We start from the raw sequence: 25,273 nt of genomic DNA, 5'->3' as shown, positions 1-25,273 counted from the left end.
CGAGACAGCGTGTAAGTAGACCAGCTGGGAGCTTGACCTTCAATCGCTCGCCTGTGAGTGAGAGAGAAAGAGAGTTTGGCGCAGCGAGAATGTACTGTAGGGACAGGTGCTCGTGTGTGAGGTGTGAAATGATAGCCTGCTGTCCGTAGTTCGAACGGGGCGAACACTAGGAAGAATTGCACTGCACAAATGCGAAATGCTGGTGTAGCGAACTTGTTTCCCATAGCGAGACTGGTGATATTGCGAAACCACAAATAAAGTGTTCCTCGTTGTCAAGTTTGTTGAATTGGCGGGACCTGAATGTAACTTTTCCTCGTTGCTAATTTTGTTGAATTGGCGATATGCACTAAGAACTTTTCCTCGTCGCCAATTTTGTTGGCGACACGCACTAAGAACTTTTCCTCGCCGTCAATTTTGTTAAATTGGCGGGGCCTACGATGTTTTCCTCGTCGCCAATTTTGTTGTGTTGTATACAAGGAACTTGATATACAGTGACACAACATAAAGTTTATTGTTTCAATGATTTGATACAATATATACAAGAAATAAAACTGAATTCTTCTTGAAACTTGTTTGAACGCACGCAGTTAATGTTGAAATGAAATCTTAAATTGAATGTCTGTTGCATATGTACAATTACACAATACGAGAGTTCTATATACACTTAGTTCTATCTTGAGGAGATAGTCTGTTTCACTAATAAATTGTCCTGATAGTCGAAAACTATCTTCTGTGAAATTACAAGCGTAACTTGTAGAGAGAGGCAGAATGCTGGTACTAGGTTTATACTTGCAAGGAACTTGCATTAATTTATTCAAATAGCAGAATGCTAAGGTGGACGTCGGAGCACTGGTGAGGACAAAAGGGAGTAGCAGAATGCTATACTCGGGGCTCGACGTGGCTACGGGGATCAGGATAATGAGGCAATGTTCAGAGGTGAGACCTCACGGCCAGCAATTTGTCCACCTGTTCAAAACACGTTTTTAAGAGGAATGCCTCCGTGTCTGACTTGCGGTGTGGTCTGGTCGTCGAACATTGGGGTAGTCCTGGAGAAGCTCGGAACGAAGCTCCTATATATCGTTGGCTGATGTTATCGGTGAGCGTGTCAGGCGCAGTGAGGACACCTCGTAGCTGCCAGAAATTTCGGTGCTGCGGCGGGTTGCGGAGCTTGTAGGCGCAGAGCTTGCGATGTGGAGGACACACACAACACAGACGTTCCACGGTGTTTCAAGATTATAACGAGCCGCCACATCGCTCCCACGTCGCCCGGGAACAGTTCCAGGAACATGCAGCGGAGGTCCAACGACTGCCATGGCCACCCATGAGCCCCGATATGAACCCTATCGAGCATATCTGGGATGTTACATGTAATAAATATCATTTTTGGTCCGTATTGATGATATTTGATTGAAATAATAACATTAAGTTATTTATTAGACCACCTAATCAATACAAAATCGTCTTGGATGATTTACATAAATTTGTTAGCTAATAGTGGTACATGTTTCGCCTTCCCTGAAGGCATCATCAGCCATAGTCTTAACCTTAAATTAAAAATAAGCGTCTAAATAACATGTAGTAATGAAATGAATTTTAAAATGAAGAGATTTGAAGTAAAATAATATTATTCTCTCTTCTTTACTTTGATTATATACGATTTTTCGCCATCGTCTAATTATATCCGCCAGACTATCAACTTTACTTTTATGCAATCTTACTACTTGTTGTATACAATCTGTTGTTTTATCCATTGTACTTATTTTAGCAGCCTTCTAATGTTAATTTTGTTAATACTTCCACTATTATATCTCATCACATTGTATTATCAAACCATCATTGTTATTTTTAATATTATTTTACTTCAAATCTCTTCAAGATTTTAAAATTCATTTCATTACTACATGTTATTTAGACGCTTATTTTTAATTTAAGGTTAAGACTATGGCTGATGATGCCTTCAGGGAAGGCGAAACATGTACCACTATTAGCTAACAAATTTATGTAAATCATCCAAGACGATTTTGTATTGATTAGGTGGTCTAATAAATAACTTAATGTTATTATTTCAATCATATCTGGGATGTCCGGGAATGCAGGCTCCGTGTCATGGATCCTGCACCCACGAACAGACCAGCATTGGCGGTCGCTCTACAAACAATTTGGTGTCAGCTGCGTCCAGAGGACTACCAGGGACTTGTCGACTTCAACGGCGTCTCACTGCAGTTCGCAGGGCCAGAGGAGGCCCCACACGCTGTTAGGTGACTATCCCATGACATTTGCTAAGTCAGTGTATAACTCAAACAACAAAATCTCATGCAATCAATGAAAATAAAAATGATGGTGCCGGCACAGAAAACCTTGATGTGTACGCCTACTTTTAGTTGTGTGTCCATTGGGTATATTGCTAGAACTGGACATGAAAATCATGAAGCGATGTAGTACTAAAAGAAAATATTTTAAAACAAATGATGACCCTAACTTTTGGGTTATGAATGATGTTAGGGACTACTTAGTATACTAAAAGGGGACTAAAATAGAATAAGGACGATTTCTGTAATTCTATGCATATGTATCCAGACTAACAGTGTATCCTGAATAAAGCGCTGTTTGAAAAAAAGCTTTTAAATGAAATATCAATACCTATGTAGTTTATTTTTGCAGCACCGGGCGAGTTGGCTGTGCGCGTAGAGGCGCGCGACTGTGAGCTTGCATCCGGGAGATAGTAGGTTCGAATCCCACTATCGGCAGCCCTGAAAATGGTTTTCCGTGGTTTCCCATTTTCACACCAGGCAAATGCTGGGGCTGTACCTTAATTAAGGCCACGGCCGCTTCCTTCCAACTCCTAAGCCTTTCCTCTCCCATCGTCGCCATAAGACTTATCTGTGTCGGTGCGACGTAAAGCCCCTAGCAAAAAAAAAAAAAAAAAAAAAATTGGCAGCCGAGGATATTTTTTTGTGCTCCTTTTTGGAAGGACATCCCAATTTGCAACAACTAACTTCAACGATTGGAAGCACGGTAATCAGCGGCTGATGGAAGCATGAAAATTCCCACTCTTCTTGTCATGATTGAGTGCTGATATTTACAGGATGGTGTAGTAAAGAGTGCAGAGTTGATAGCTGCCTGCTCTCTCAGTTAAGAAGAAGAATATTGGAGATGTGTACTCCAGAGAGTACTTGCTGTATTCAAGAAACTCTACCACATTAGTATTTTGGGGTGAAGATGATTTTGCACTTTCTAATGTGTCTAACTCAGAGCTGAATTTGACACATCTTTGAAAGGTCACACAGGTCACATATGGAAATCCTTGAAAATGGGAGACTTGCTATTTATCATTTGAGACCTTGGAGGAACTCATTCAGATGATGGCAAAAAATGTTTTCACGGAACCAGCAAGAGAAGTGAAGGAATCCAAACATTATTTAATTTCTGTGGATTCCACATCTGATTTCAAACACAATGACAACTGAGCTTTATTCTCAGATGTTGTTGTTTGAGTCATCAGTCCATATAGGGGTTTGATGTAGCTGTCCATACCATCCTATACTGTGCTAAACTTTTCATATCTACGTAACTACTAAATCCTACATCTGCTTTAATCTGCTTGTCATATTCATACCTTGGTTTACCCCTACCATTCTTACTGCCTACACCTCCCTAAAAACTGAACCGAACAAGTCTTGGGTATCTTAAGATGTGTCCTATCATTCTATCTCTTCTTCTGAGCAAATTTAGTCAAATTGATCTCCTCTCTATCTCTTCATTCGTGATTTGATCTACCCAGCTCACCTTTGGCATTCCTCTATAACACCACATTTCAAGAGCTTCTACTATTATCTTTCTTCCTGAGATAGTTATCGTCCATATTTCACTTCCATACAATGCCAACCTCCAGATGGAAATCTTCAAAAATGTCTTTCAAATTCTTATATCACTGTTTGAAGTGAGCAAACTTCTTTTCTTTAAAAAAGGCCTTTCTTGCTTGTGTGAGTCTGCATTTTATGTCCTCTTTACTTCTGCCATAAGTAGTTATTTTACAACCCAAATAACAATATTCATCTACTTCCTTTAAGACATCATTTCCTAATCTAATATTCCCTGCATCACCTGACTTCGTTCGACTGCACTCCATTACTTTTGTTTTGGACTTATTTATTTTCATCTTGTACTCCCTCCCCAAGACTCTGTCTATACCATTCAGCATTTTCTCTAGATCTTCTGCTGATTCTGATAAAATAACAATATCATCGGCAAATCTTAGTGTTTTGATTTTGTTTCCCTGGATTGTGATTCCTTTTCAAATTCCTCCTTGATGACCTGTACTGCCTGTTCTATATAAATACTGAAAAGGAGAGGGAGACAAACTGCAGCCTTGGCTCACTCCTTTATGGATTGCTGCTTTCTTTTCAAAGCTCTTGATTCTTATCACTGCAGATTGATTTTTATACAGATTGTAGATATTTCTTCTTTTTACCGTATCTGATCCTGATCACCTTTATAATGCTATTAAAAACTAGAGTAAAACATCGATATCGTGGTTTCCCATTTTCACACCAGGCAAATGCTGGGGCTGTACCTTAATTAAGGCCACGGCCGCTTCCTTCCAACTCCTAGGCCTTTCCTATCCCATCGTCGCCATAAGACCTATCTGTGTCGGTGCGACGCAAAGCCCCTAGGAAAAAAAACAAAAAAAATACATCAATATCTCGAATCACCTCGGGAGCTAAATTTTATTTCGAGTTATCGAAATTTCAAGATATAGAGAATACCATTTTTGGGCATGTAAAGCACGTAATTGAATCAAATATATCTCCAGGCTTATACTGAATACATTATTTTGAACTGTATTTAAAAATATACAGACAAACTCTATTTTACGGCATCACTTTAATTATAACCCTTATTATAGTAACAATTTAGAAGACAGGATACTGTACACAAAGTAGTGATATGAGAAACATACCTCCGTTAACACCTCTGGAAAAAAATCCGTTAGTCTCTTCTGTTCGTTACAGTTAACCTTTCCTCCCTTCGTGTTGAAACTTCTCATTAATACCACGCAGCCGAGATTTGTAAATGGAGCTTGTCATCTGCGACTTCGGGGGTTGCTTTCGTACATGACCAGTAATTAATTCACACTCAAGAAACAGCGAGGCATCGCTGATTTTCCGATCACTAGAAGTTGTAGTTTTTCGGTTCCTATCATATTAGCTCCCAGCATCACTGTAACCCTGTCTGTCTTGTTAACTGTTCCTCACAAACTACAAATGCCATATTGCATTGTTAATGTTGAACAAAATTCGAGTTACAGAGTATTTTTTGCTTCAAGGGAGGATATGTTCGCCTTGAGAAATCTAGAAATTTGTGTAACCAAATTTTGAGTAATAGATAAATAAATACATGTGAAGAATAGGAAAAACGGCCAGGAAATTTAAGTTACTTCGAGATACTGAAAATTTGAGTAAAGGAGGTTCGAAATATTGAGGTTCGACTGTATTTAAAATAGTATGTGCTTGGTCCACCTTGGCAATACCCTTTTATAATTGAAAAATCATTTATTCAAACATGTTTCAGGAACATGGTACATTCCCTTCATCAGTTCGATTGGACTTCACTTCTCTTAATATTCTTTCTCAAAAGGTTTCCTTCCCTTATGAAAGATCTACCTTTCCTAGAACCATACAACCTTCAACATCCTTGCACTTTTCTTTCAGCCATTTTTCCTTACCAGTGAAGTTCAATCAAACTTATGAAGCGAATGTACCATGTTCCTGAAACATGGTATAATAAGGCGAAGTCCAATCAAACTGATGAAGGGAATGTACAGTAAAACATGTTTGAATAAATGATTTTCAATTATAAAAGGGAATTGACAAGATAGACCAAACACATACTATTTTAAATAGTTTTTAATAGCTTTAGAGAAGCCAGTACAGGAACAAATACAAATACTGTACCTATTATGGTTAGATTTATCAGCACCTTCATAATCTCAAATAACTTGATCCAATCAACATTATCGAATGCCTTTTCTAGATCTACAAACGCCATGCACATGGGCTTGTCAGAATTAATTTGGTCCTCTAAGATCAGATGTAAAGTCAGGATTGCTTAACGTGTTCCTACATTTCTTCCGAAGCCAAACTGATCTTCTCACAACTCAGTTTCAACTTGATTCTTTACATTCTTCTGTAAATAATACATGTTAAAATTTTGCAAGCATGAGATACTAAACTAAAGGTGCAGTAGTTTTCACACTTGTCAGCACCGGCTTTCTTGGGAATAGGTATATAACAACATTCTGCTGAAATCGGATGGCACTTCACCTATATCATACATCTTACACACTAAATGGTATACCCTTGCCATGCCGGTTTCTCCAAAGACAGTCAGTAATTCTGAGGGTATGACATCAATTCCAGGTGCCTTGTTCCTATTTAGATATCTCAAAGCTCTGTACAATTCTGAGCTCAAAATTGGGTCTCCCATTTCATCAACAACATCATCTTGTTCCAGAACCATATCATCTACTTCTTTATCTTGATACAACTGTTGGATATGTTTTGCAAGTCTTATGTAACAAGAGTTGCAATCAGTTAATTTTGGTGTTGACTGTGTCATGTTTTGTGGTGGCTATGGTCTTTTCCTTCTCTGAAGTGCCGAAGAAATCTCTTTTGTCATCCTATGTGCCTGAGGCAGATGCTACTTCCTAATTTCTGCATAACACTGACATGATCTTCTGGAGTATAGAGCCTTTCTTGCATTTAAAGTGTGGACTCTAGATCCCCAAAGTCACTATTATTTGGCAAGAAGGAGTGGCTGGAAATCAGAACTTCGGGGTAATAATATTCAGATTCATATGCTTCTGTAAGTGGTTGTACTAAACTCAGCACTTTTTGCTTTGAGGATTTTCATACCAACATAATAAAATGAGGTATTTTCACCTGGATGACGTCACTGCAGCAACAATATGTTGAACTAAACAATAATAAAATTATACATTTCTGACTGTAAATAATAATATTTAAACTCTTACAACTTTTACACAAAACAAACATGGAAAGTATTGGGCAAGTTGGCCGTGCAGTTAGGGTCGCACAGCAGTGATGTTGCATCCGGGAGATAGTGGGTTCGAACCCCACTGTCAGCAGCCCTGACGATGGTTTTGCGTGGTTTTCCATTTTCACACCAGGCAAATGCTGGGGCTGTACCTTAATTACGGCCGCTTCCTTCCCACTCCTAGGCCTTTCCTGTCCCATCGTGGCCATAAGACCTATCTATGTTGATGCGACGCAAAAAAAATAAAAAAATAATAATAATAATAATAAAAATAAATAAATGGAAAGTGATTGCTTGTAGGTGGTTCCAAAATTTGTAAATCACTACAACATGGATTCTGCTTTTGGTGGTTGGTTTACATCTCTCTAAAGGGCAGCACATCATAAATATGAGTTGGTTCTATTTCAAATAATAAACTCCATACAGTCAGACACATTTTGCAGTATAAATTCAGAAATTCATTAAATGGTGGTTAATGCAGGAGCGCATCCAATTGTTTCATGTGATGCAATTGGGGAGAATTGAAAACTACTTAAAATTTCCTTGGTACACTATGAGAAGTCTTTGCTTAGTACAATTCATTTTACTGCTATTTTTGTGCTAATCAATGATATACAGTGGATGAAATAGCCACATAACTTTACCACACTGTGATAAAATTTCAAGTTACACATGAGGTCAACTTATAGAGTAAATTTGTGCCTTAAATAACAATGGGATTTGTATGTTTTATAAGATCCAGTGAATAAAGACAAGTGGTCATAATATATTACCATATATAATCAACTTAAAAATGAAAATCTCAGGGATAAATAATTGCAAAATCTACCTTTGTTCCTCCAAAGAGACCTGATGTATTGCTAGTAGAACAATGGAACCACCGCTGCCCAGGAAGTTTATTGCTGTGTACAAACCATGTACAAGTCAGACCGGTAAAAGTTTCTCTCTTCACTCGATTCACTTCCACAGCAAGATTTGACTGGAAGACAAAAGTCGAAAAAGACTTATGTAATAGGGTAAAGTGAAACATGATATCTTCATCATTCAATATTAAATGTTTTGAAGCACATGAATTTCATGGTATTACTGTAATTATTTAGAAACATGTAAATATATGAACTGATTCATAGCCAGTGAGATCCCGAGGCTTGTGTATTAGTATTTATTAAACTTGTGAGAACAAAAGGTGGTTGTGTATAACAGCTTTACATAGAAAAAGGAAGCTTGTATTACGCGACTGTTGACATGGTAATCATAGCCACTGGACCCCCAGTTTAACACGAAATCCAAACCACAGGGACATGATTTTCCATTTCTTAAATCTCATATGGATTTGCCAGTATTCAAACCATGGTTGCTTTAATGAGAAGCCAGCAATGATGTCACACATTTTTGTGTTGCTTCACTGAACATTGGTACCTTGAGTGGGGGCACAGCTCTGAATAGGCAGATTTGCAGAATCAATGCAAGGTGGACATTGCTTACATACAAGAAACACAATGGAAGGGACAGAAGTCTCATGACAACGGAAATGGGTATAAACGCACTTACAATGGGACATCTAGCAAAAATGATGGAACTACTGTTGTAAATGCTGACCCCTGTAGCCATGCCAATGAAGTTCATTGATGCTCTGATTGTTTGATGTCCATCATCACAAACACTACAACCGTCTGTACACATTCTCAGCCTAGGGTCCACAAACTGGCTGTGATGAGGAAGTTCTCTGTGGTGATCTGAATGGGCATGGTGGAAGCATGCAGGAAGGCTGCAACTGCCACAGGGACAATAGTTTCTGTTACAAAATGATGACAGCCAGCAATTTCGTGACTTAAATGAAACTAATGATCTCACTGCCAGTAATACAGGGTGAATAAAAAAATGGCGCACTCGGAGTACACCATGCGATTTTGCACGGTCCTGTAAAACAAAGGTGATCCAGTAAAATGTTATTTGGCCCATAAGTTAATAGAACAGGGAGGCACTGGCAACACCACAACTGCATTCAGCGCAGTTACGAACAGGGTATACCGGAGCTGTCTGATTAGCTCAGTGAGAGGAGTGATGGACGTGGAAAAACATTAAACACAAACATCGGTGTATGAGTCTCGATCACATGTGATTTTTGTCATTCTTGTTTTATTTTCTAGCTAATGCATTGAATTGTATCTCATTTCATTCTCTACAATGTAGGATTTTTATTTGTATATCGTACTTTTACTGCAGGTTAGAGATAGACCCTGGAAACGATAGAAACAATAAACTGGACAAGACTTAAGGAAGAGAGTGGCAAACTTTCAAGATATCTTTGATAAAGAATGATGGAAAGAGAGGCAGAGATAGAGAGCAGTGATTCACAGCCCAATCCAAGATTAAATTGGATAAGGAGACCAATGATGATGATGATGAATTTTACTCTTACCCTTATTTACACGATGAAACATAAGATTAACTTGTTACAGATTTAAATGAACACATTTTTTCCTTCATAACAAAAATCCAACAAATAATTCCAATGGAGAATAAATAATAGGGTAAACAGTATCAGAAAGTCATCAGGAAGCCAGACTATGCTGACTTAGCAGGACCAGCTATGGTGCTTATCGTATCCACAAAGACACACGAGATGCTATCAATTGTGTACACTGTTGTATTTACAAATTATATACAGTATACATTATATGCACACATTAATGAACCACCATCTTGAACTTTTTTGACTGCGCATTAGCATGTCAACCAACTGCAGAACACTTGTACCAACACAACATAAGCACTTCAACGGCAAAACCACAACATTTTACATGCTTCACTCGACTAATGACTCTCGCTAACAACTCAACTCAACTCTGCCCTTTTATATACCTCGCCTCGCCAGGCTTCCAGAAAAGTATGACACAACACGCTTTCTCATACCTTCTCCGATAACCTATGTACAAATGGATAGAACATTCTGTAAAACTTGGGCGCACTGTTCTAGACTATACATAGAGTTAGTAAATTATATACTAGAGGTAGCATTGACACTGAAGTCGCGTGCGAAGTTGATGAGCGCGCTGTTTGGCAAAAGCTGGATTGTTTGGAACTGTCACTACTGGAACTTCCCGATAAATTGAAGTATGTACAAGGAAAATGCTAGTCTCCTGTACAGACTATGGCTGTATAGACATGTTCATAAAGGGCAATGACATATCATTTCATAGGTATATTCCCTTGGAATTAATTCCTGTGCATATAAAATAATATTTTGCGTGACATTATTGGACTACTTGGGCTGACTTCGTGACTGATTTCCCTGTTGGCGTGAACAAGATTCTTTGGATCTTTCCTTGAAGACTGAAATTAATGCTTTAGGAAATACAAGGGATGGCATTTTCCTTTCACTGAATAGCCATGCTTTTGAAAGCGAATATTCAGAAAAATCATGTGCATGATACCGAGCGAGTATCTGTAGATCCGTAGATGTCAGCTTGCATTCAAGAGATAGTGGGTTTGAACCTCACTGTCGGCAGTCCTTGAAGATGGTTTCCAATTTTTACACCAGGCAAATGCTGGGGCTGTACCTTAAGACCACAGTCGTTACCTTCCCACTCCTAGCTCTTTCCTGTCCCATAGTCGCCGTAAAACGACGTAAAGCAAATTGGTACAAAAAATAAAATAAGTAAAGATGTGCATGATAGCCTGGAATTGTGCTTCATTTTTTTACTTTTGTGTGTATTTATAGTATTAAAATTATTGAATATATATTCAATATATAAAGTTTGTTGCTTTCCATTCGTGCAATACGTGTAGCAGTCCCCATTCATACCTTACCAGATTGTAAAATTTAGAGGCTAGATGTACAACACCGTGTGAACATCTGAGTCCTTTACTTTCGTCAATATTATTCCTTTAAAAGTCATATAGGACTATATACAAGCATAATAAATTAATGACCAAGCGAGTTGGCCGTACGGTTAGGGCCACACAGCTGTAAGCTTGCTTTCAGGAAATAGTGGGTTCAAAATCCACTGTCGGCAGCCCCGAAGATGGTTTTCCGTGGTTTCCCATTTTCACACCAGGCAAATGCTTGGATTGTACCTTAATTAAGCCCACGAGCGCTTCCTTCCCACTCCTAGTTCTTTCCTATCCCATCGTCACCATCAGGCCTATCTGTGTCGGCGCGATGTAAAGCAAATTGTAAAAAATATTGTATTTTTTCAATTATCTTCAATCATATAATTTACCACTCTCCCTTTCAATTAACGGAAATCATTTTACAAATTAAAATCTTAAAGCAAATCATAATTTTCAGGAAAAGCTAAATAAAACCTCCATAATAGGCTGAAACTACAACAGAGCGTCATATTTCGACTTGTAATTACATTTAGAAAACGACGATAATAATAATAATAATAATAATAATAATAATAATAATAATAATAATAATAATAATAATAATAATAATAATAATAATAATAATGGCTTTACGACCCACTAAGTACGTGCACGATTTTCGGAGGCACTGAGGCGTGGAAATTTTTTCCCACGGGAGTTCTTTCATGTGCCGATAAATCTATCTACAGGAGGATGACATTTGAGCACCTTCAAGTATCACCATACTGATCCAGGTTCGAACCTGCCAACTTGGGATCAGAAAGCTAGAGTCTAAACCGGCGATGATAATATTCTGTCTACTTTACTCCAAAATCTTGGCAACGTTTTTAGGCCTAAAAACTCGCTCATTCACTTCATGCGAGAGAGGACATTTTCGATCGTTTGGCAGAATTATACCAAAGTCCTGGTCATTTACACAAAAAATAGTGAAATATACATGCCCTCTTTCTAAACGTATGTTGTAAGAAGACCTAATATGAACAGTAAATTAATTTTGTGTTACTTAACTGCACCTGAACACCGTCTTTTATCGCGCATTTAGTCTTCTATTTATGCTTTTTTGGCTTTATTTTTACTGGAGAGGAGCATCGCACGTATGCTGTAGTATCTAAGAATGTTTACATGTAAGAACTTTAATCCTTAGCTACATCCACGCAGTTTTAAAGTCTCCTATTTACATTTATGAGTACAGCGGAGTGAGCTTTTTGCCAAACAGCTGGGATTTCAACATGCTCCGCTCGCTACAGTGATTCTCTTGTAGACGGTGGCGCCAATGCTACCTCTAGTGTGTAATTTACTAACTCTATGAGACTATCACCCTGCGTTGCACAACGTTACATTGGATTTATACATCAAATTTACAGGTAATAATGAATTATATACTATTGATTACGCATTCTTACATTAAATAGTCATATTAATAAACGTACAGCAGAAGTATAGTGACATAACCTCACATGTTTTGTTACCCGAAACAGATCATACAACACACAAATAATAAATGATACGAATACGATTTATACCAAATAAAGTCCGTACTGACAACCTGTCTTACATAACTACGTAGATATCTATATATATAAAATAAGAGTTTTGTCTATACATTGCTCAGAATTGGAAAATAATGGTATTTCTGTATCGGTCATGTCCATAGTAAGAAGAAAATGCACTTTTTTTTGTAATTTCTGTCTGTCTGTCTGTATGTATGTACACGCATCACGTGAAAACGGTTGAAGAGAATTTAATGAAAATCGGTATGTGAAGTCAGGGGATGAGCCTCTACAATCTAGGCTATAGATCATTTTACTCACGCTGAGTGAAATGGTAGTTTAGGGGAAGGCCTAAAATTAAATTCTCAACTATTTATGTTATTAGTGGTCTAATGAAAATCAGTATGTGAAGTCGGGGGATGAGCCTCTACAATTTAGGCTATAAATCATTTTACTCACGCTGAGTGAAATGGTAGTTGAGGGGAAGGCCTAAAATTGAATTCTCAACTATTTATGTTATTAGCGGTCGTATTTTAAAGAAAATGGGTATGCAAAGTTGGGGAATAAGTTGCTACAATCTAGGCTATCAATGATTGTATTCACGCTGAGAAAAATGGTAGTTTAGGGGAAGGCCTAAAATTTAATTCTCAAATATTGTTGTTATTAGTAGTCCTCTCTTGATGAAAATCGGTATGCAAAGTCAGGAAATAAGTCGCTATAGTCTAGGCTGTAAATTATTTTATTCACGCTGAGTGAAATGGTAGTTTAGGGGAAGGCCTAAAATTGAATTCTCAACTATTTATGTTATTAGCGGTCGTATTTTAAAGAAAATGGGTATGCAAAGTTCGGGAATAAGTTGCTACAATCTAGGCTATCAATGATTGCATTCACGCTGAGAAAAAGGGTAGTTTAGGGGAAGGCCTAAAATTTAATTCTCAAATATTGTTGTTATTAGTAGTCCTATCTTGATGAAAATCGGTATGCAAAGTCAGGAAATAAGTCGCTATAGTCTAGGCTGTAAATTATTTTATTCACGCTGAGTGAAATGGTAGTTTAGGGGAAGGCCTAAAATGTAATTCTCAAATATTTCTTATTAGAGATGTAATCGATGAATGCTACGTAACTAAGGTTATATAGTATTAAATTTCCTATTATTCATGTCTTATACATGTTACCGTACTGGCTATGATCACAAACATATTCATGAATTTGGATTTTTGTTACTAAGTCCATATCAGCGCCGAGTAACGAGAAAATGGGTAAACAGTATTTAATGAAAATCGCTATACAAGTCGGAGAATAAGAAACTACAGTTTACGGTATAAAATATTTTACAAATCACAGAGTCGAAAGAAAACTAAATGTGAAGGCCTACAATATAGAAAGCTCCTAACATTGATCAACAATAACATTACATTGACCATTGTTTGTCGTGATGTGCTTTGTGTCTTCTGTTGCCTCTCATCTCCGGTAGATAGGACTACTGCTGCGTACAGAGTATTTTTTATTTGATTTACGTCGCACCGACATAGATAGGTTTTATGGCGACGATGGGATAGGAAAGGGCTAGGAGTGCCTTAGGCCTTAATTAAGGTACAGGCCCAGCATTTGATTGGTGTGAAAGTGGGAAATCACGGAATATCATCTTCAGCGCTGTCGACAATGGGGTTCGAATCCACTATCTCTCGGATGCAAGCTCACAGCTGCGCACCGCTAACCACACGGTCAACTCGCCCCGTCGTACAGAGTGTAACATCCTGCCTGAATATTGATGGGAAGTAGCTGGGGAGTTAGGTAACTTTCTTCTTTAGCATGCCATTCCCCTGTTTTATAAATTTTCTGATACTACTGGTACGTAACACACTGGATCATCATAGCATTCGGGCTACTCAACCCCTACTCTGAGGCACTGACTGGAATGAACAGTGTGCATATTTAGCGGAATAATGGCAGATGAGTGTTCATGGCAATCTGCGGTCTGGTCATCCCAGCTCTGGAACTTTGGACTATTAGATTGGCACCACAATCTAACCGCAACACTGTTCGTTAAAAGTGATAAAACGTGCGGCTTTCCATTTGATCGAGTATTTTATATGATAGCATTGCTTTTAATCGCTACATTCCTACTTACATTTTTGTAATGACCTATGGTTGATTTCAGTTAGGAAAACCACAAAGTCAGTCTTTCTGAGAATCCCGTAGCGAAGCACGGGTACATCAGCTAGTAATAATAGATGTAAACAGCTTCATAGCCACCTCACGAGTAGTAGTAGTAGTAGTAGTAGTAGTAGTAGTAGTAGTAGTAGTAGTAGTAGTAGTAATAATAACAACAACAACAACAACAACAACAACAACAACAACAACAACAACACCTACTGATCAAGTTCGATAGTTTCACTATTTACCCATGGGTTTAGAGAATTGTTTCCAAGTTATACTAGTCCATTACACACTTGCATCATACTGCACTGTATGGTTTGTAGACTAATGCATGCAATTTAAAGGATCCCAATGTCATAGGGAACCAGACTTCCACTACCATGTGATATGGTACCGTCGTCAAGTGACATAATAGCAAACTGCTGCACTGCTTGTAAATGATGTGAACTAACCGGCGAACTGAACAAACGTGAGGAAAAAGAAAAAAACTCAACTAGCCCAGGGTTTGAACCTAAGCTCCATGGTTTAAGTTGGTTTGCAAATACAGTAGTCTACTTACTGAGCTACTACAAATGTTGTGGTAATATGTCGTGATGCACGTTACTACTTAGTTCTCACGAGGTCATGTTGCCATGTCATATTTTGGTTATGTGTTCCTTCAAATGCATCCAATTTTGCTAGATAAAATGTTGTCTTAAATTAGGATAAGGAATCACATGGAGTGCTCCGTGCGTGCCTTTTTTAAAACTCTATGTACACTGCCTGACAAAAAAAGTTAAGTACTCAGAAGGAGTGGTTGAAAGTGAATGAAACTACATATGCTGAAAGACCATGTGGCTTTATTGAATTGATTACAATATGGGATGAAAGAGACAAGGCCATCGTTGCCAGTTACAGGTGGAATGTTGGCACCAGGTCAGTAAGGTGTCGCACCCCCAACCCCCTTCCTGGCCGCAATGCATGCCCTTATGCGGTTCGGAATGGTGTCAAACGGCCTTTGGATCCTCTCCTGAGGCAAGTTCATCCACCGTTGTTGCAGCTGTCCCACAGGTTGGTACTGGGAAGGAGTCCCCTTCCAACGTCATCCCACACCAACGATGGAGAGGCCCAGGGATCTTGCTGGCCATGGGAAGACCTCAACATGCTCTAGGCAGTCCATGGACACACATGCTGTGTGTGGATGTGCATTATCTTTTTGAAACACTGTCCCAGGGTGCTGCGCCATAAGGGGTAACATGTGCGGATGCACAATGTCTGTGACGTATCGCTGTGCCATCAAAATCTGCCAAAGCACTATTAGAGGTGAACTCAATGCATATCCTATGGCTCCCCACACCATGATGCCAGGGAATACGCCTGTGTGTCTTTCCACAATATGAGCAATATGCCCTCTGACCTCGATGCCACCAAACCCGCACATGATGGTCATCGGAGATTATAGAAAAGCGGGACTCATCACTGAACATGATGCGACGTCAGTTGTCCTCTGTCTGTGCCTTCCGGGCAAGGCACCACTCCAAACTCAGGCGTTGGTGTTCTGGTATCAATGGCAACCGATGTATGGGGCGGTAGGACCCCAATCCGACGGATGCAAATCGAGGCACTATGCGCGAACTCACCGGATGTTGTAGATTCTCAGTACACGTTCGCAGGTGGTGGGTGCCGAAGTTATAGGATCCCGCAATGCTTGGCACACCATACGACAGTCCTCGCTTAGGGTGGTGTTTCTTCGTCGACCCAAACCTGCGCGACATGATTGGGTGCCCTCATGTACCCGCTGAGTCCAACATCAGGCATTGAGGGGTATGAGGGAGGAATTGGAGAGTTTGAGGGAGATAATTAGGATTCTCACAGAAGACAGGAAGGAAGATAGGACTCCCCCAAACAATGTACAGGTTACAGTAGGTGTACAAGAGGGAGGGGAAGGAAAAGGGGGAGTTGTAGAAGACAGGTGGTCTAATGTTCTAAGGGGAAGGAGATTGCAGGCTAAGGGCTCTATTCAGGATCAGAATTCCAGACAGGTGTCTGTGCGAAATTGGTACGAGTCACTCCAGGTAGAACAACAGAGGGAAGATGAGGGACAGGGAACTGTTGCTGAGATGTGTGGAAGTAGGAGGAAGGGAAAAGGTAGGAAAGGGAAATGTAGAGTAGAGGATAGGAAAAGACAGGTGGAACAGGGTCATGGGAAGGAGAAAAGGGAGGAGGAAGTAGCTTCTGCAGCTATCACGAAAGATAGGGCTGACCAGGAGGGGAGGGGATCAAATGAGGCAGGTAGGGTTGAGGCTCTGGTCATGGGGGATTCCATTGTTAGACACGTGGGGAAAGTGTGTCGAGGAAAGGGAACCAGGATAGAATATTATACAGGAATTAGGATGAGGCAGATGCTGAGGAAAGTAGAAGAGAGGGAGGAGGGGAAAGAGAAGGTGGTAGTGTTTCACGTTGGTACCAAGGCAAGCTGATATAAGTACCAACATAGTTGGAGATGTGTGGGATCTGGTAAATGCAGCACAGGTGAAGTTTAAGAAAGGAGAGATTGATATTAGTGGAATACTGTGTAGGAGGGATACTGACTGGAGGGTGATTGGGGATTTAAATGAGACTATGGAGTGGGTATGTGGGAAACTGGGAGTGAAATTTCTAGAACCTAATGGGTGGGTAGGAGATAGGGATCTGCGCTCAGATGGCCTTCACTTAAACCGCAGTGGTACGTATAAGTTAGGAAATTTGTTAGGAAGGGTAATAGGGAGGTACATTCAGGAAAACGGTGTGGCCTAGGGAGCGGTGATATGGGAACAGGGAACTGGAAATCAAGTAAGGGATGACATAAAATTGTTAGTGTTGAACTGTAGAAGTATTGTAAAGAAAGGAATAGAATTGAGTAATTTAACAGATAGTATATATTTACCAGATATTGTAATAGGAGTTGAATCATGGCTGAGAAATGATATAATGGATGCAGAAATTTTCTCACGGAACTGGAGTGTGTATCGTAGAGATAGGATAGGAATGGTGGGAGGGGGAGAATTCATTCTGCTGAAAGAAGAATTTGTAAGCTACGAAAAAGTTAAAGATGAGACACATGAAATTCTAGGTGTAAGGTTCATTTCTAAAGATAATAGGCAACTTGATATATTTGGAGTGTACAGACCGGGAAAGGGTAGCACTGACATGGATTCAGAATTATTTGATAAGATAATCAGCTATGTAGGAAACGACAAGGAAAGAAATGTGATTGCAGCGGGAGATCTGAATTTACCAGATGTCAATTGGGAAGGAAATGCGAACGACAGGAAGCATGACCAACAAATGGCAAATAAGTTAATATGGGAAGGACAGCTGATTCAGAAAGTGATGGAACCAACCAGAGGGAAAAATATCCTGGATGAGGTGCTGATAAAACCAGATGAGCTCTATAGAGAAACCAAAGTAACAGATGGTATTAGTGATCATGAAGCTGTTTTTGTGGTAGTTAAAAATAAATGTGATAGAAAGGAAGGTCTTAAAAGTAGGACTATTAGGCAGTACCATATGGCTGATAAAGCAGGCATGAGGCAGTTTCTAAAAAGTAACTATGATCGGTGGAAAACGGTAAATAAAAATGTAAACAGACTCTGGGATGGGTTTAAAGAAATTGTTGAGGAATGCGAAAACAGGTTTGTACCTTTAAGGGAGGTAAGGAATGGTAAAGACCCACCTTATTATAATAGAGAAATAATGAGACTAAGGAGGTGCAGATTGGAAAGAAAGAGTTAGCAATGGCTGTGGAAGTAAGGAGAAATTGAAGGACCTTACTAGAAAATTGAATCTAGCAAAGAAGGCAGCTAAGGATAACATGACGGCAAGCATAATTGGCAGTCATACAAATTTTAGTGAAAAATGGAAGCATATGTATAGGTATTTTAAGGCAGAAACAGGTTCCAAGAAGGACATTCCAGGAATAATTAATGAACAAGGGGAGTGTATATATGAGGATCTTCAAAAGGCAGAAGTATTCCGTCAGCAGTATGTCAAGATGGTTGGTTACAAGGATAATGTCCAGATAGAGGAGGAGACTAAGGCTAAAGAAGTATTAAAATTTACATATGATAACAATGATATTTACAATAAGATACAAAAGTTGAAAACTAGAAAAGCGGCTGGAATTGATAAGATTTCTGGGGATATACTAAGACAATGGGTTGGGATATAATACCATATCTGAAGTACTTATTTGATTATTGTTTGGTCGGAGGAGCTATACCAATGGAAAATTCTAAATTCCCATGGAGGGAATTAGATATTTTTCACCAATAGAGCATGTCAAAAATGTAAAAAACATATCAGATGTAAGGCTTTTCAGGTGTTTGCTCTATTAACCAGCGTTAGAGAACAACACAACGTTTTCTCTCCAACTCTTCTTTACGTCAACCAATTTCAACATTAATAAAGAGGTAAGTGATTTTACACACTTCGATTTCTCTTTAAACTCTCCTTTCATTCAAATTCATTCTTTAACACATAAATCTCCTATTGTTACAGACTTCAAACCAAATTTCCCTTTCGACACTATACAAGAGGCTACAGTCGCTCCTTCCAACTAATATTTAACACAGCTACTTACCATCAAGCACTCTTCTTCACTCGTGTTTCTAGAAGACTACAGTTTCATCTCTTCACACGAGAGTTACAACAGTCTGACAACTTTTTTAAAAATAATATTATAAGCCCCACTTGAAGTGAAAAGCAGAAACGTCTATTTCCAAATTTTAAAAAAAAATTGTGTTTAAATTCCACTCGGAGTTATTTACTACATTCTTCATCATTATCCTGACGTTTGAACTGTTTAACACCCGATAAATTTACTCTAACACCCTCAACCATCAAAAGGCCCCACTTTACTTGTTTCAACATAACAATTTATTATAAACCTCACTTGAAGTGAGCAACGGAAACGTCTCTTTACTAGCTTTAATATATATTAATACTCCATTTGGAATTATCAACTACATTTTTATTATTATCGTGACATTCAATCAGTTTAGGATCCAAAAGTTTTCTCTAATGCCCTCAACCTCCACAGGACGCCACTTTACAAAATTTACGTTCTTATAAAACTACCAGTATACAATGTGTTACCAATTTTTAAACAAGGACATTCAAGAAAGTGTATAAATTTACGACTATTTGTATATTAGACTTTATTAAGGCTTCATTTTAAGAATATCACAACTATTGTCAACCATTTCACTCACCATTTGAAGCATTTTTCCAACATCATCTTCACATTCATATGTAATTTAATTACAATCAGGTACCTGATTAATTATCTTTCAGATTGAGATTAATTAAAAGCTGAAGATGCCCTTAATTAAAGGGCAAAACATGTCCCTATAATTTTATTTACAGATTTAATTCTTTATTAAAATCTCTTTTTATGTATTGAATAGGTGGAATAATTAAACTTTAATATTTATTTGACTTAAGTGGTATGTTCCGAGCTGTCAGCGGAGAGATGGCGTGGAATGACATTAGTAGACGAATAAGTTTGAGTGGCGTTTATAAAAGTAGGAAAGATCATATGAAGATAAAGTTGGAATTCAAGAGGAAAAACTGGGGCAAATATTCATTTATAGGAAAGGGAGTTAGGGATTGGAATAACTTACCAAGGGAGATGTTCAATAAATTTCCAATTTCTTTGAAATCATTTAGGAAAAGGCTAGGAAAACAACAGATAGGGAATCATCGTCACTGCCCTAAATGCAGATCAGTATTCATTGATTGACCGATTGATTGATCAGGTCATTGTGACATCTGAATGGTCCACATGCCTGGCAACTGCACGACACGACCAATCAGCTTCATGCAGTCCCACAATGCTCTGTCAAATGCTGTCAGTTGGTAGTTAGGCTGTCTAATGCATCTGTGAGACATCGCGGGTGCTTTGTACTGTACGTAGTCCTCTCTGCACGTCTTGCTTAACTGCCTGACTCATAGCAGTTGATTGGTAACAACTTATCAGTCCGGCCCCGCGGTGTAGGGGGCAATGCGTCTGCCTGTCACCCGGCGGCCCCGGGTTCAATTCCCGGTTGGGTCAGGGGTTTTTAATTGTGAATGATTAATATCGCTGGCCTGGGGACTGCGTGTTTGTGTCGTCCTTAATGTTCCTTTCCTCACGTTCAACACTCTACACTTCCTCCATTCCAATTACACGTAGGTTCATATCACATGGTGCAAGTAGGGGCAAAAGATCTTTATAGGTCGATGCCCCGAAAAAATAGCATTTTTTATAAGGGAAAAAACAAGAACTTATCAACAACACGATGGTGCCATCACGAATGCACTTTGGTCGGCTTTCTACACATTATAGATCCTTGTAAATCTAATCAGTTATTCACACATCACTGGTATGCATGTATACCGAAATAGGATAATATTGGACCACTTCTTCTGTCTACTTAACTTTTCTTGTCATGCTGTGCATATTTCAAAATACATATCAGCCACCTCATCACGTGTGGCAATGGTGACCACAGGAATCAGATAGCATTCTTGTTTGGTGATGCAACTTCGCAATTGTAAAGGACGTGAAAATTCTGCCATCCAACTGTTTTGCTCCGCAACATAAAATTTCTCATGTCTGATATTGTACCATTTCATTGCCCTGGTCATTTAGAATCGCGATATTAAAATCGTTGTTTTGCCGTGAATAGCGATAAAGTGTCGGGAATCATGCGGCAGAAAATACGATTTGTAATATACAGTCATGCAGAATTAAATAGGCCATGAATATCTTGGAAGAAAGTGCAGACGTGTGGAATCCAAATGGCCGTGAAAAAAAAAAAATAGCAGGGCGTTTCAGATTGTTAAAAAAATTATTACTACTATTCACGGAAAGAAGAAGGCATTCCAAAAATACTTCTACGGAGCAAGAATTGAAGAAGAACTAATACGTCAAGTAGTATTAAAAATTGCGCCAACCACATACATATATATCAAGTCTAACGAGGAGGAAATCGTAATTAAAGAAGGAGGATATATATTATCGAAGAATAAGTTGAACACCGAAAGTTGACGCGAGTCACCAGTTAAAAATAAATTATAGCCAATTAAGAATATATTAACGAAAGGCTGAAAGTGGACTAGAATACTATTACAAAGTTTCTGACGTAGAATTAACATTGAATTTTGGTAGAATAACTTGTTAAAATTGTAGTTAGATACAAGAGAAGTTCCTCAAGAACAACTAGATTATGTCACTAACTATGATGTTGGATATGTTTCCATTACACGCAATCAACGGCATCGTCATGAGTGGCTAAATCCGAGATGGGATTGATAGCTGACCAACTCCATGCCAGCTGATTCTACAAGCCCGTAACCAGTTGCTACTTCCAATATGTGACGCAGCCATGACCTGAAGGCGGCCAGCTGCCTAAAGATGACGAAGAAGAAGTCTATCCCAGTCCAGTAATGCCTGCGGATAAAGTTAAGTTCCACGTAATTTTATTTATTCAAAGTAAATAGTACGTAAATTATAGATGTAGTAATTAGAGGTTAGAGGCATGATTTTCATGCAGGTTGCAATTAGATCTTCGAGATATATTTTCAGTGAGCAGTGTCGTCGCAAAGAAGTTACCATAAGCGCTTTTAAAATATGGAAATAGGTAATCTTCATTTACGGAAACCAATATCCTTATGTAGGAATGTTTTTAGACAGATATGGAGAGATTTGAAATAATGCTCCGATGATTACCAAGGAAATGTGAAACGCATAATGTGTTATGATCTAACCGTAATACGGAGAGGAGTTAGATGTTTTTTATTGGTTATTAAGATCTGGTTATCGGCGGTACGCAGTCACATGTGAGTAAATATGAACTTGATTTGTTCATACTTGTATTTCTCTTACTGGGATGAGTAATTATATGTTTTTGAGTAGAAATATAACCCATTAATACAATGTTGTCACTCGGTGATAGAATATTGAGACTTTACGCCGCTTAGAAGTAATGTTAGATATTTATATGAGTAATTAAGAGTTTATTCGTCGTAAATATGAGATTATAAATATAAATATTCTGAGGGATGTGTTTGTAGGGATGAATTAGGTGAAGTTGTAATATTTACGGTTGAGATATGGAGAGAGATGCATACTTGAGATTTATTGGTAGTAATTACACACTGTAATACTAACCACTGATTATATCTGACGTGTCGGCGGCATGAATTTAATAACATAAGATATTTTTGGATTAATGGGATATTCTTGCGGTAAATACGTGATGCAATTCGTAGCTTGATAACCATATATATAACCATATTTACTCATCGAAATAACATCTCCAAATAATAAATATTGAGGTAAACCTGAATTCTTCTAACAAGATTTCGCATGTTGTAACGAATCTTGATTGGTATTGGTTGTCAAAGTCATCATTTATGAAAGGAAGCATTTTCTTGAATTAAGTCTCTGCCGTTGGTAAATAAACTTTGTTACTAACTATATCCTATAAAATTCCATGAAATGGTAGTTGAACTTAGACGCAATCTTGAATCTCGACATATGTAAGACCTCATAGGATTATGACAATTTATTGTTAAGCAATACCTACATCTATTTCTTAGGAAATAATACGGACATGTTTATCCAGTAACTTGGAGAAACTGACATATATATATATATATATATATATATCGGAATATATTTAAATAGCCATTGGGAGCTATACTAATGTGGAACTTCGCCAGTTAGTTTACAGTAGTCTGAAAATTAAACACGCTGACACAATTTTTATTTTTTGGAATAATCTATAAATATAAAATAACTTGTCCTGACTGACTGCAAACTGACTGACTGACTGACTGATTCATCATCGCCGAGCCAAAACTACTGGACATAAAGAAATGAAATTTTGTGGATACATTCATATTAAGATGTAGGTGCTCGCTAAGAGAGGATTTTTGGATATTCCGTCGCTAAGGGGGTGAAAAAGAAAAAAGTTTTCACTGGGACAGCCCATTATTTTATGTTTTCCCGCACATCCTGTTGGTTTTTCCTTTCATTATGTTTTCCAAACAGTTTTAAAAATTAAAAAATATTTTAGAACATTTTGACAGCAGATGACTATGTAAAGTTTAATGACCTTGTTTTGTATATACCCTAACTACTGTAGTTGGAAAAGAGCAAAGAAAATAGTTCCTTTGCCTATTCTCTTCATTTCAGTGACCGCTTTCTAGATATTGTGATTATGTTTTGCTAGTGGTTTTACGTCGCACTGACACAGATAGGTGTTATGGTGACAATGGGATAGGAAAGGCCTAGGAGTTGGAAGGAACCGGCAGTGGCCTTAATTAAGGTACAGCCCCAGCATTTGCCTGGTGTGAAAATGGGAAACTACGGTAAACCATCTTCAGGGCTGCCGTCAGTGGGATTCGAACCCGCTATCTCCCAGATACAAGCTGTCAGCCGCGCGCCACTAACCACACGGCCAACCTGCCTGGTGATTATGTTTTGAATTGTGACTTACAAAGGCAGAGAATATTACTTCATCATATTTTTTTTAAAATTTAATAGAGTTTCTTGCTACTGAGAACAACAATACTAATATTTAAAATACACTGTAGTGCTTAAGATGGGTGAATAATTTAACTACTGGGTGAGTTAGCCGTGCGGTTAGGGGTGCTTGCATCCAGGAGATAGTGGGTTCACATCCCACTGTCAGCAGCCCTGAAGATGGTTTTCCGTGGTTTCTCATTTTTACACCAGGCACATGCTGGGGCCACAGGCCACAGTCGCTTCCTTTCAACTCCTAGGCCTTTCGTATCCCATCGTCGCCATAAGACCTGTCTGTGTCGGTGCGACGTAAAGCCTTTAGCAAAAAATAAAAATAAAATTTAACTCTTCGCGGGTGGAAACATATATATATGTTCCATTCAAATTTTGCGGCTTTACTAGTCGAGGAGGACAACAAATATCATAGGATATAAACTTCATGGTTTTGATCCATATTGAATTGTGATCAAAATAATAATTATTAAATTAATGTCATAATGGTCCACCTTTTCAATACTATAATATGCAATATTTCTGAATTACATTACTAAACTAGGGACTAGTTTTGGCCTTGGCTGGCCATCTTCAGCCTTAATGTAATACATCTAATAACTAAACAAATGTACAAACACACAATTGACATAAAAACAAATGTACAAAAATACAATTGACATTGTCATTGTTATCACAAGTAAATTTTAATAATTCTTTAGTATTAGTCACCTCCTCTATCTGGACATTATCCTTGTAAGTAACAATCTTTACATACTGCTGACTGAATACTTCTGCATTTTGAAGATCTTCGGATACACACTCCCCTTGTTCATTAATGATTCCTGGAATGTCCTTCTTGGAACCTGTTTCTGCCTTTAAGTACCTATACATACTCTTTCAATTTTCACTAAAATTTGTATGACCACCAATTACAAATATGCTTGCCATTATGTTATCCTTAGCTGACTTCTTTGATAAATTCAATTTCCTACCAAGTTCCTTCAATTTCTCCTTATTTCCACAGCCATTTCTATTTCTTTCCAACCTGCACCTCCTTCTTAGTCTCTTTTCTTCTCTGTTATAATATAGTGGATCTTTACTATTCCTTACCACCTTTAAAGGTACAAACCTATTTTCACATTCCTCAACAATTGCTTTAAACCCA

At 38.3% G+C, this 25,273-nt stretch overlaps 1 protein-coding gene across 1 annotated transcript in view; it reads right to left on the bottom strand.

The window, feature by feature from the left end:
* Positions 1 to 25,273, bottom strand: part of Remo (Remoulade) — a 254,558-nt gene that overhangs the window by 126,746 nt on the left and 102,539 nt on the right. The window contains exon 13 of the mRNA XM_067135523.2: positions 7,886 to 8,035. Coding sequence (XP_066991624.2) covers positions 7,886 to 8,035 — 150 coding nt within the window. The remainder of the gene's footprint in view (positions 1 to 7,885; positions 8,036 to 25,273) is intronic.

The sequence above is a fragment of the Anabrus simplex genome, chromosome 1 (assembly GCF_040414725.1).
Source record: "Anabrus simplex isolate iqAnaSimp1 chromosome 1, ASM4041472v1, whole genome shotgun sequence".
NCBI lineage: Eukaryota > Metazoa > Arthropoda > Insecta > Orthoptera > Tettigoniidae > Anabrus > Anabrus simplex.
Note: the sequence above shows the minus strand (reverse complement) of the source record. Positions and strands in the feature narration are given on the sequence as shown.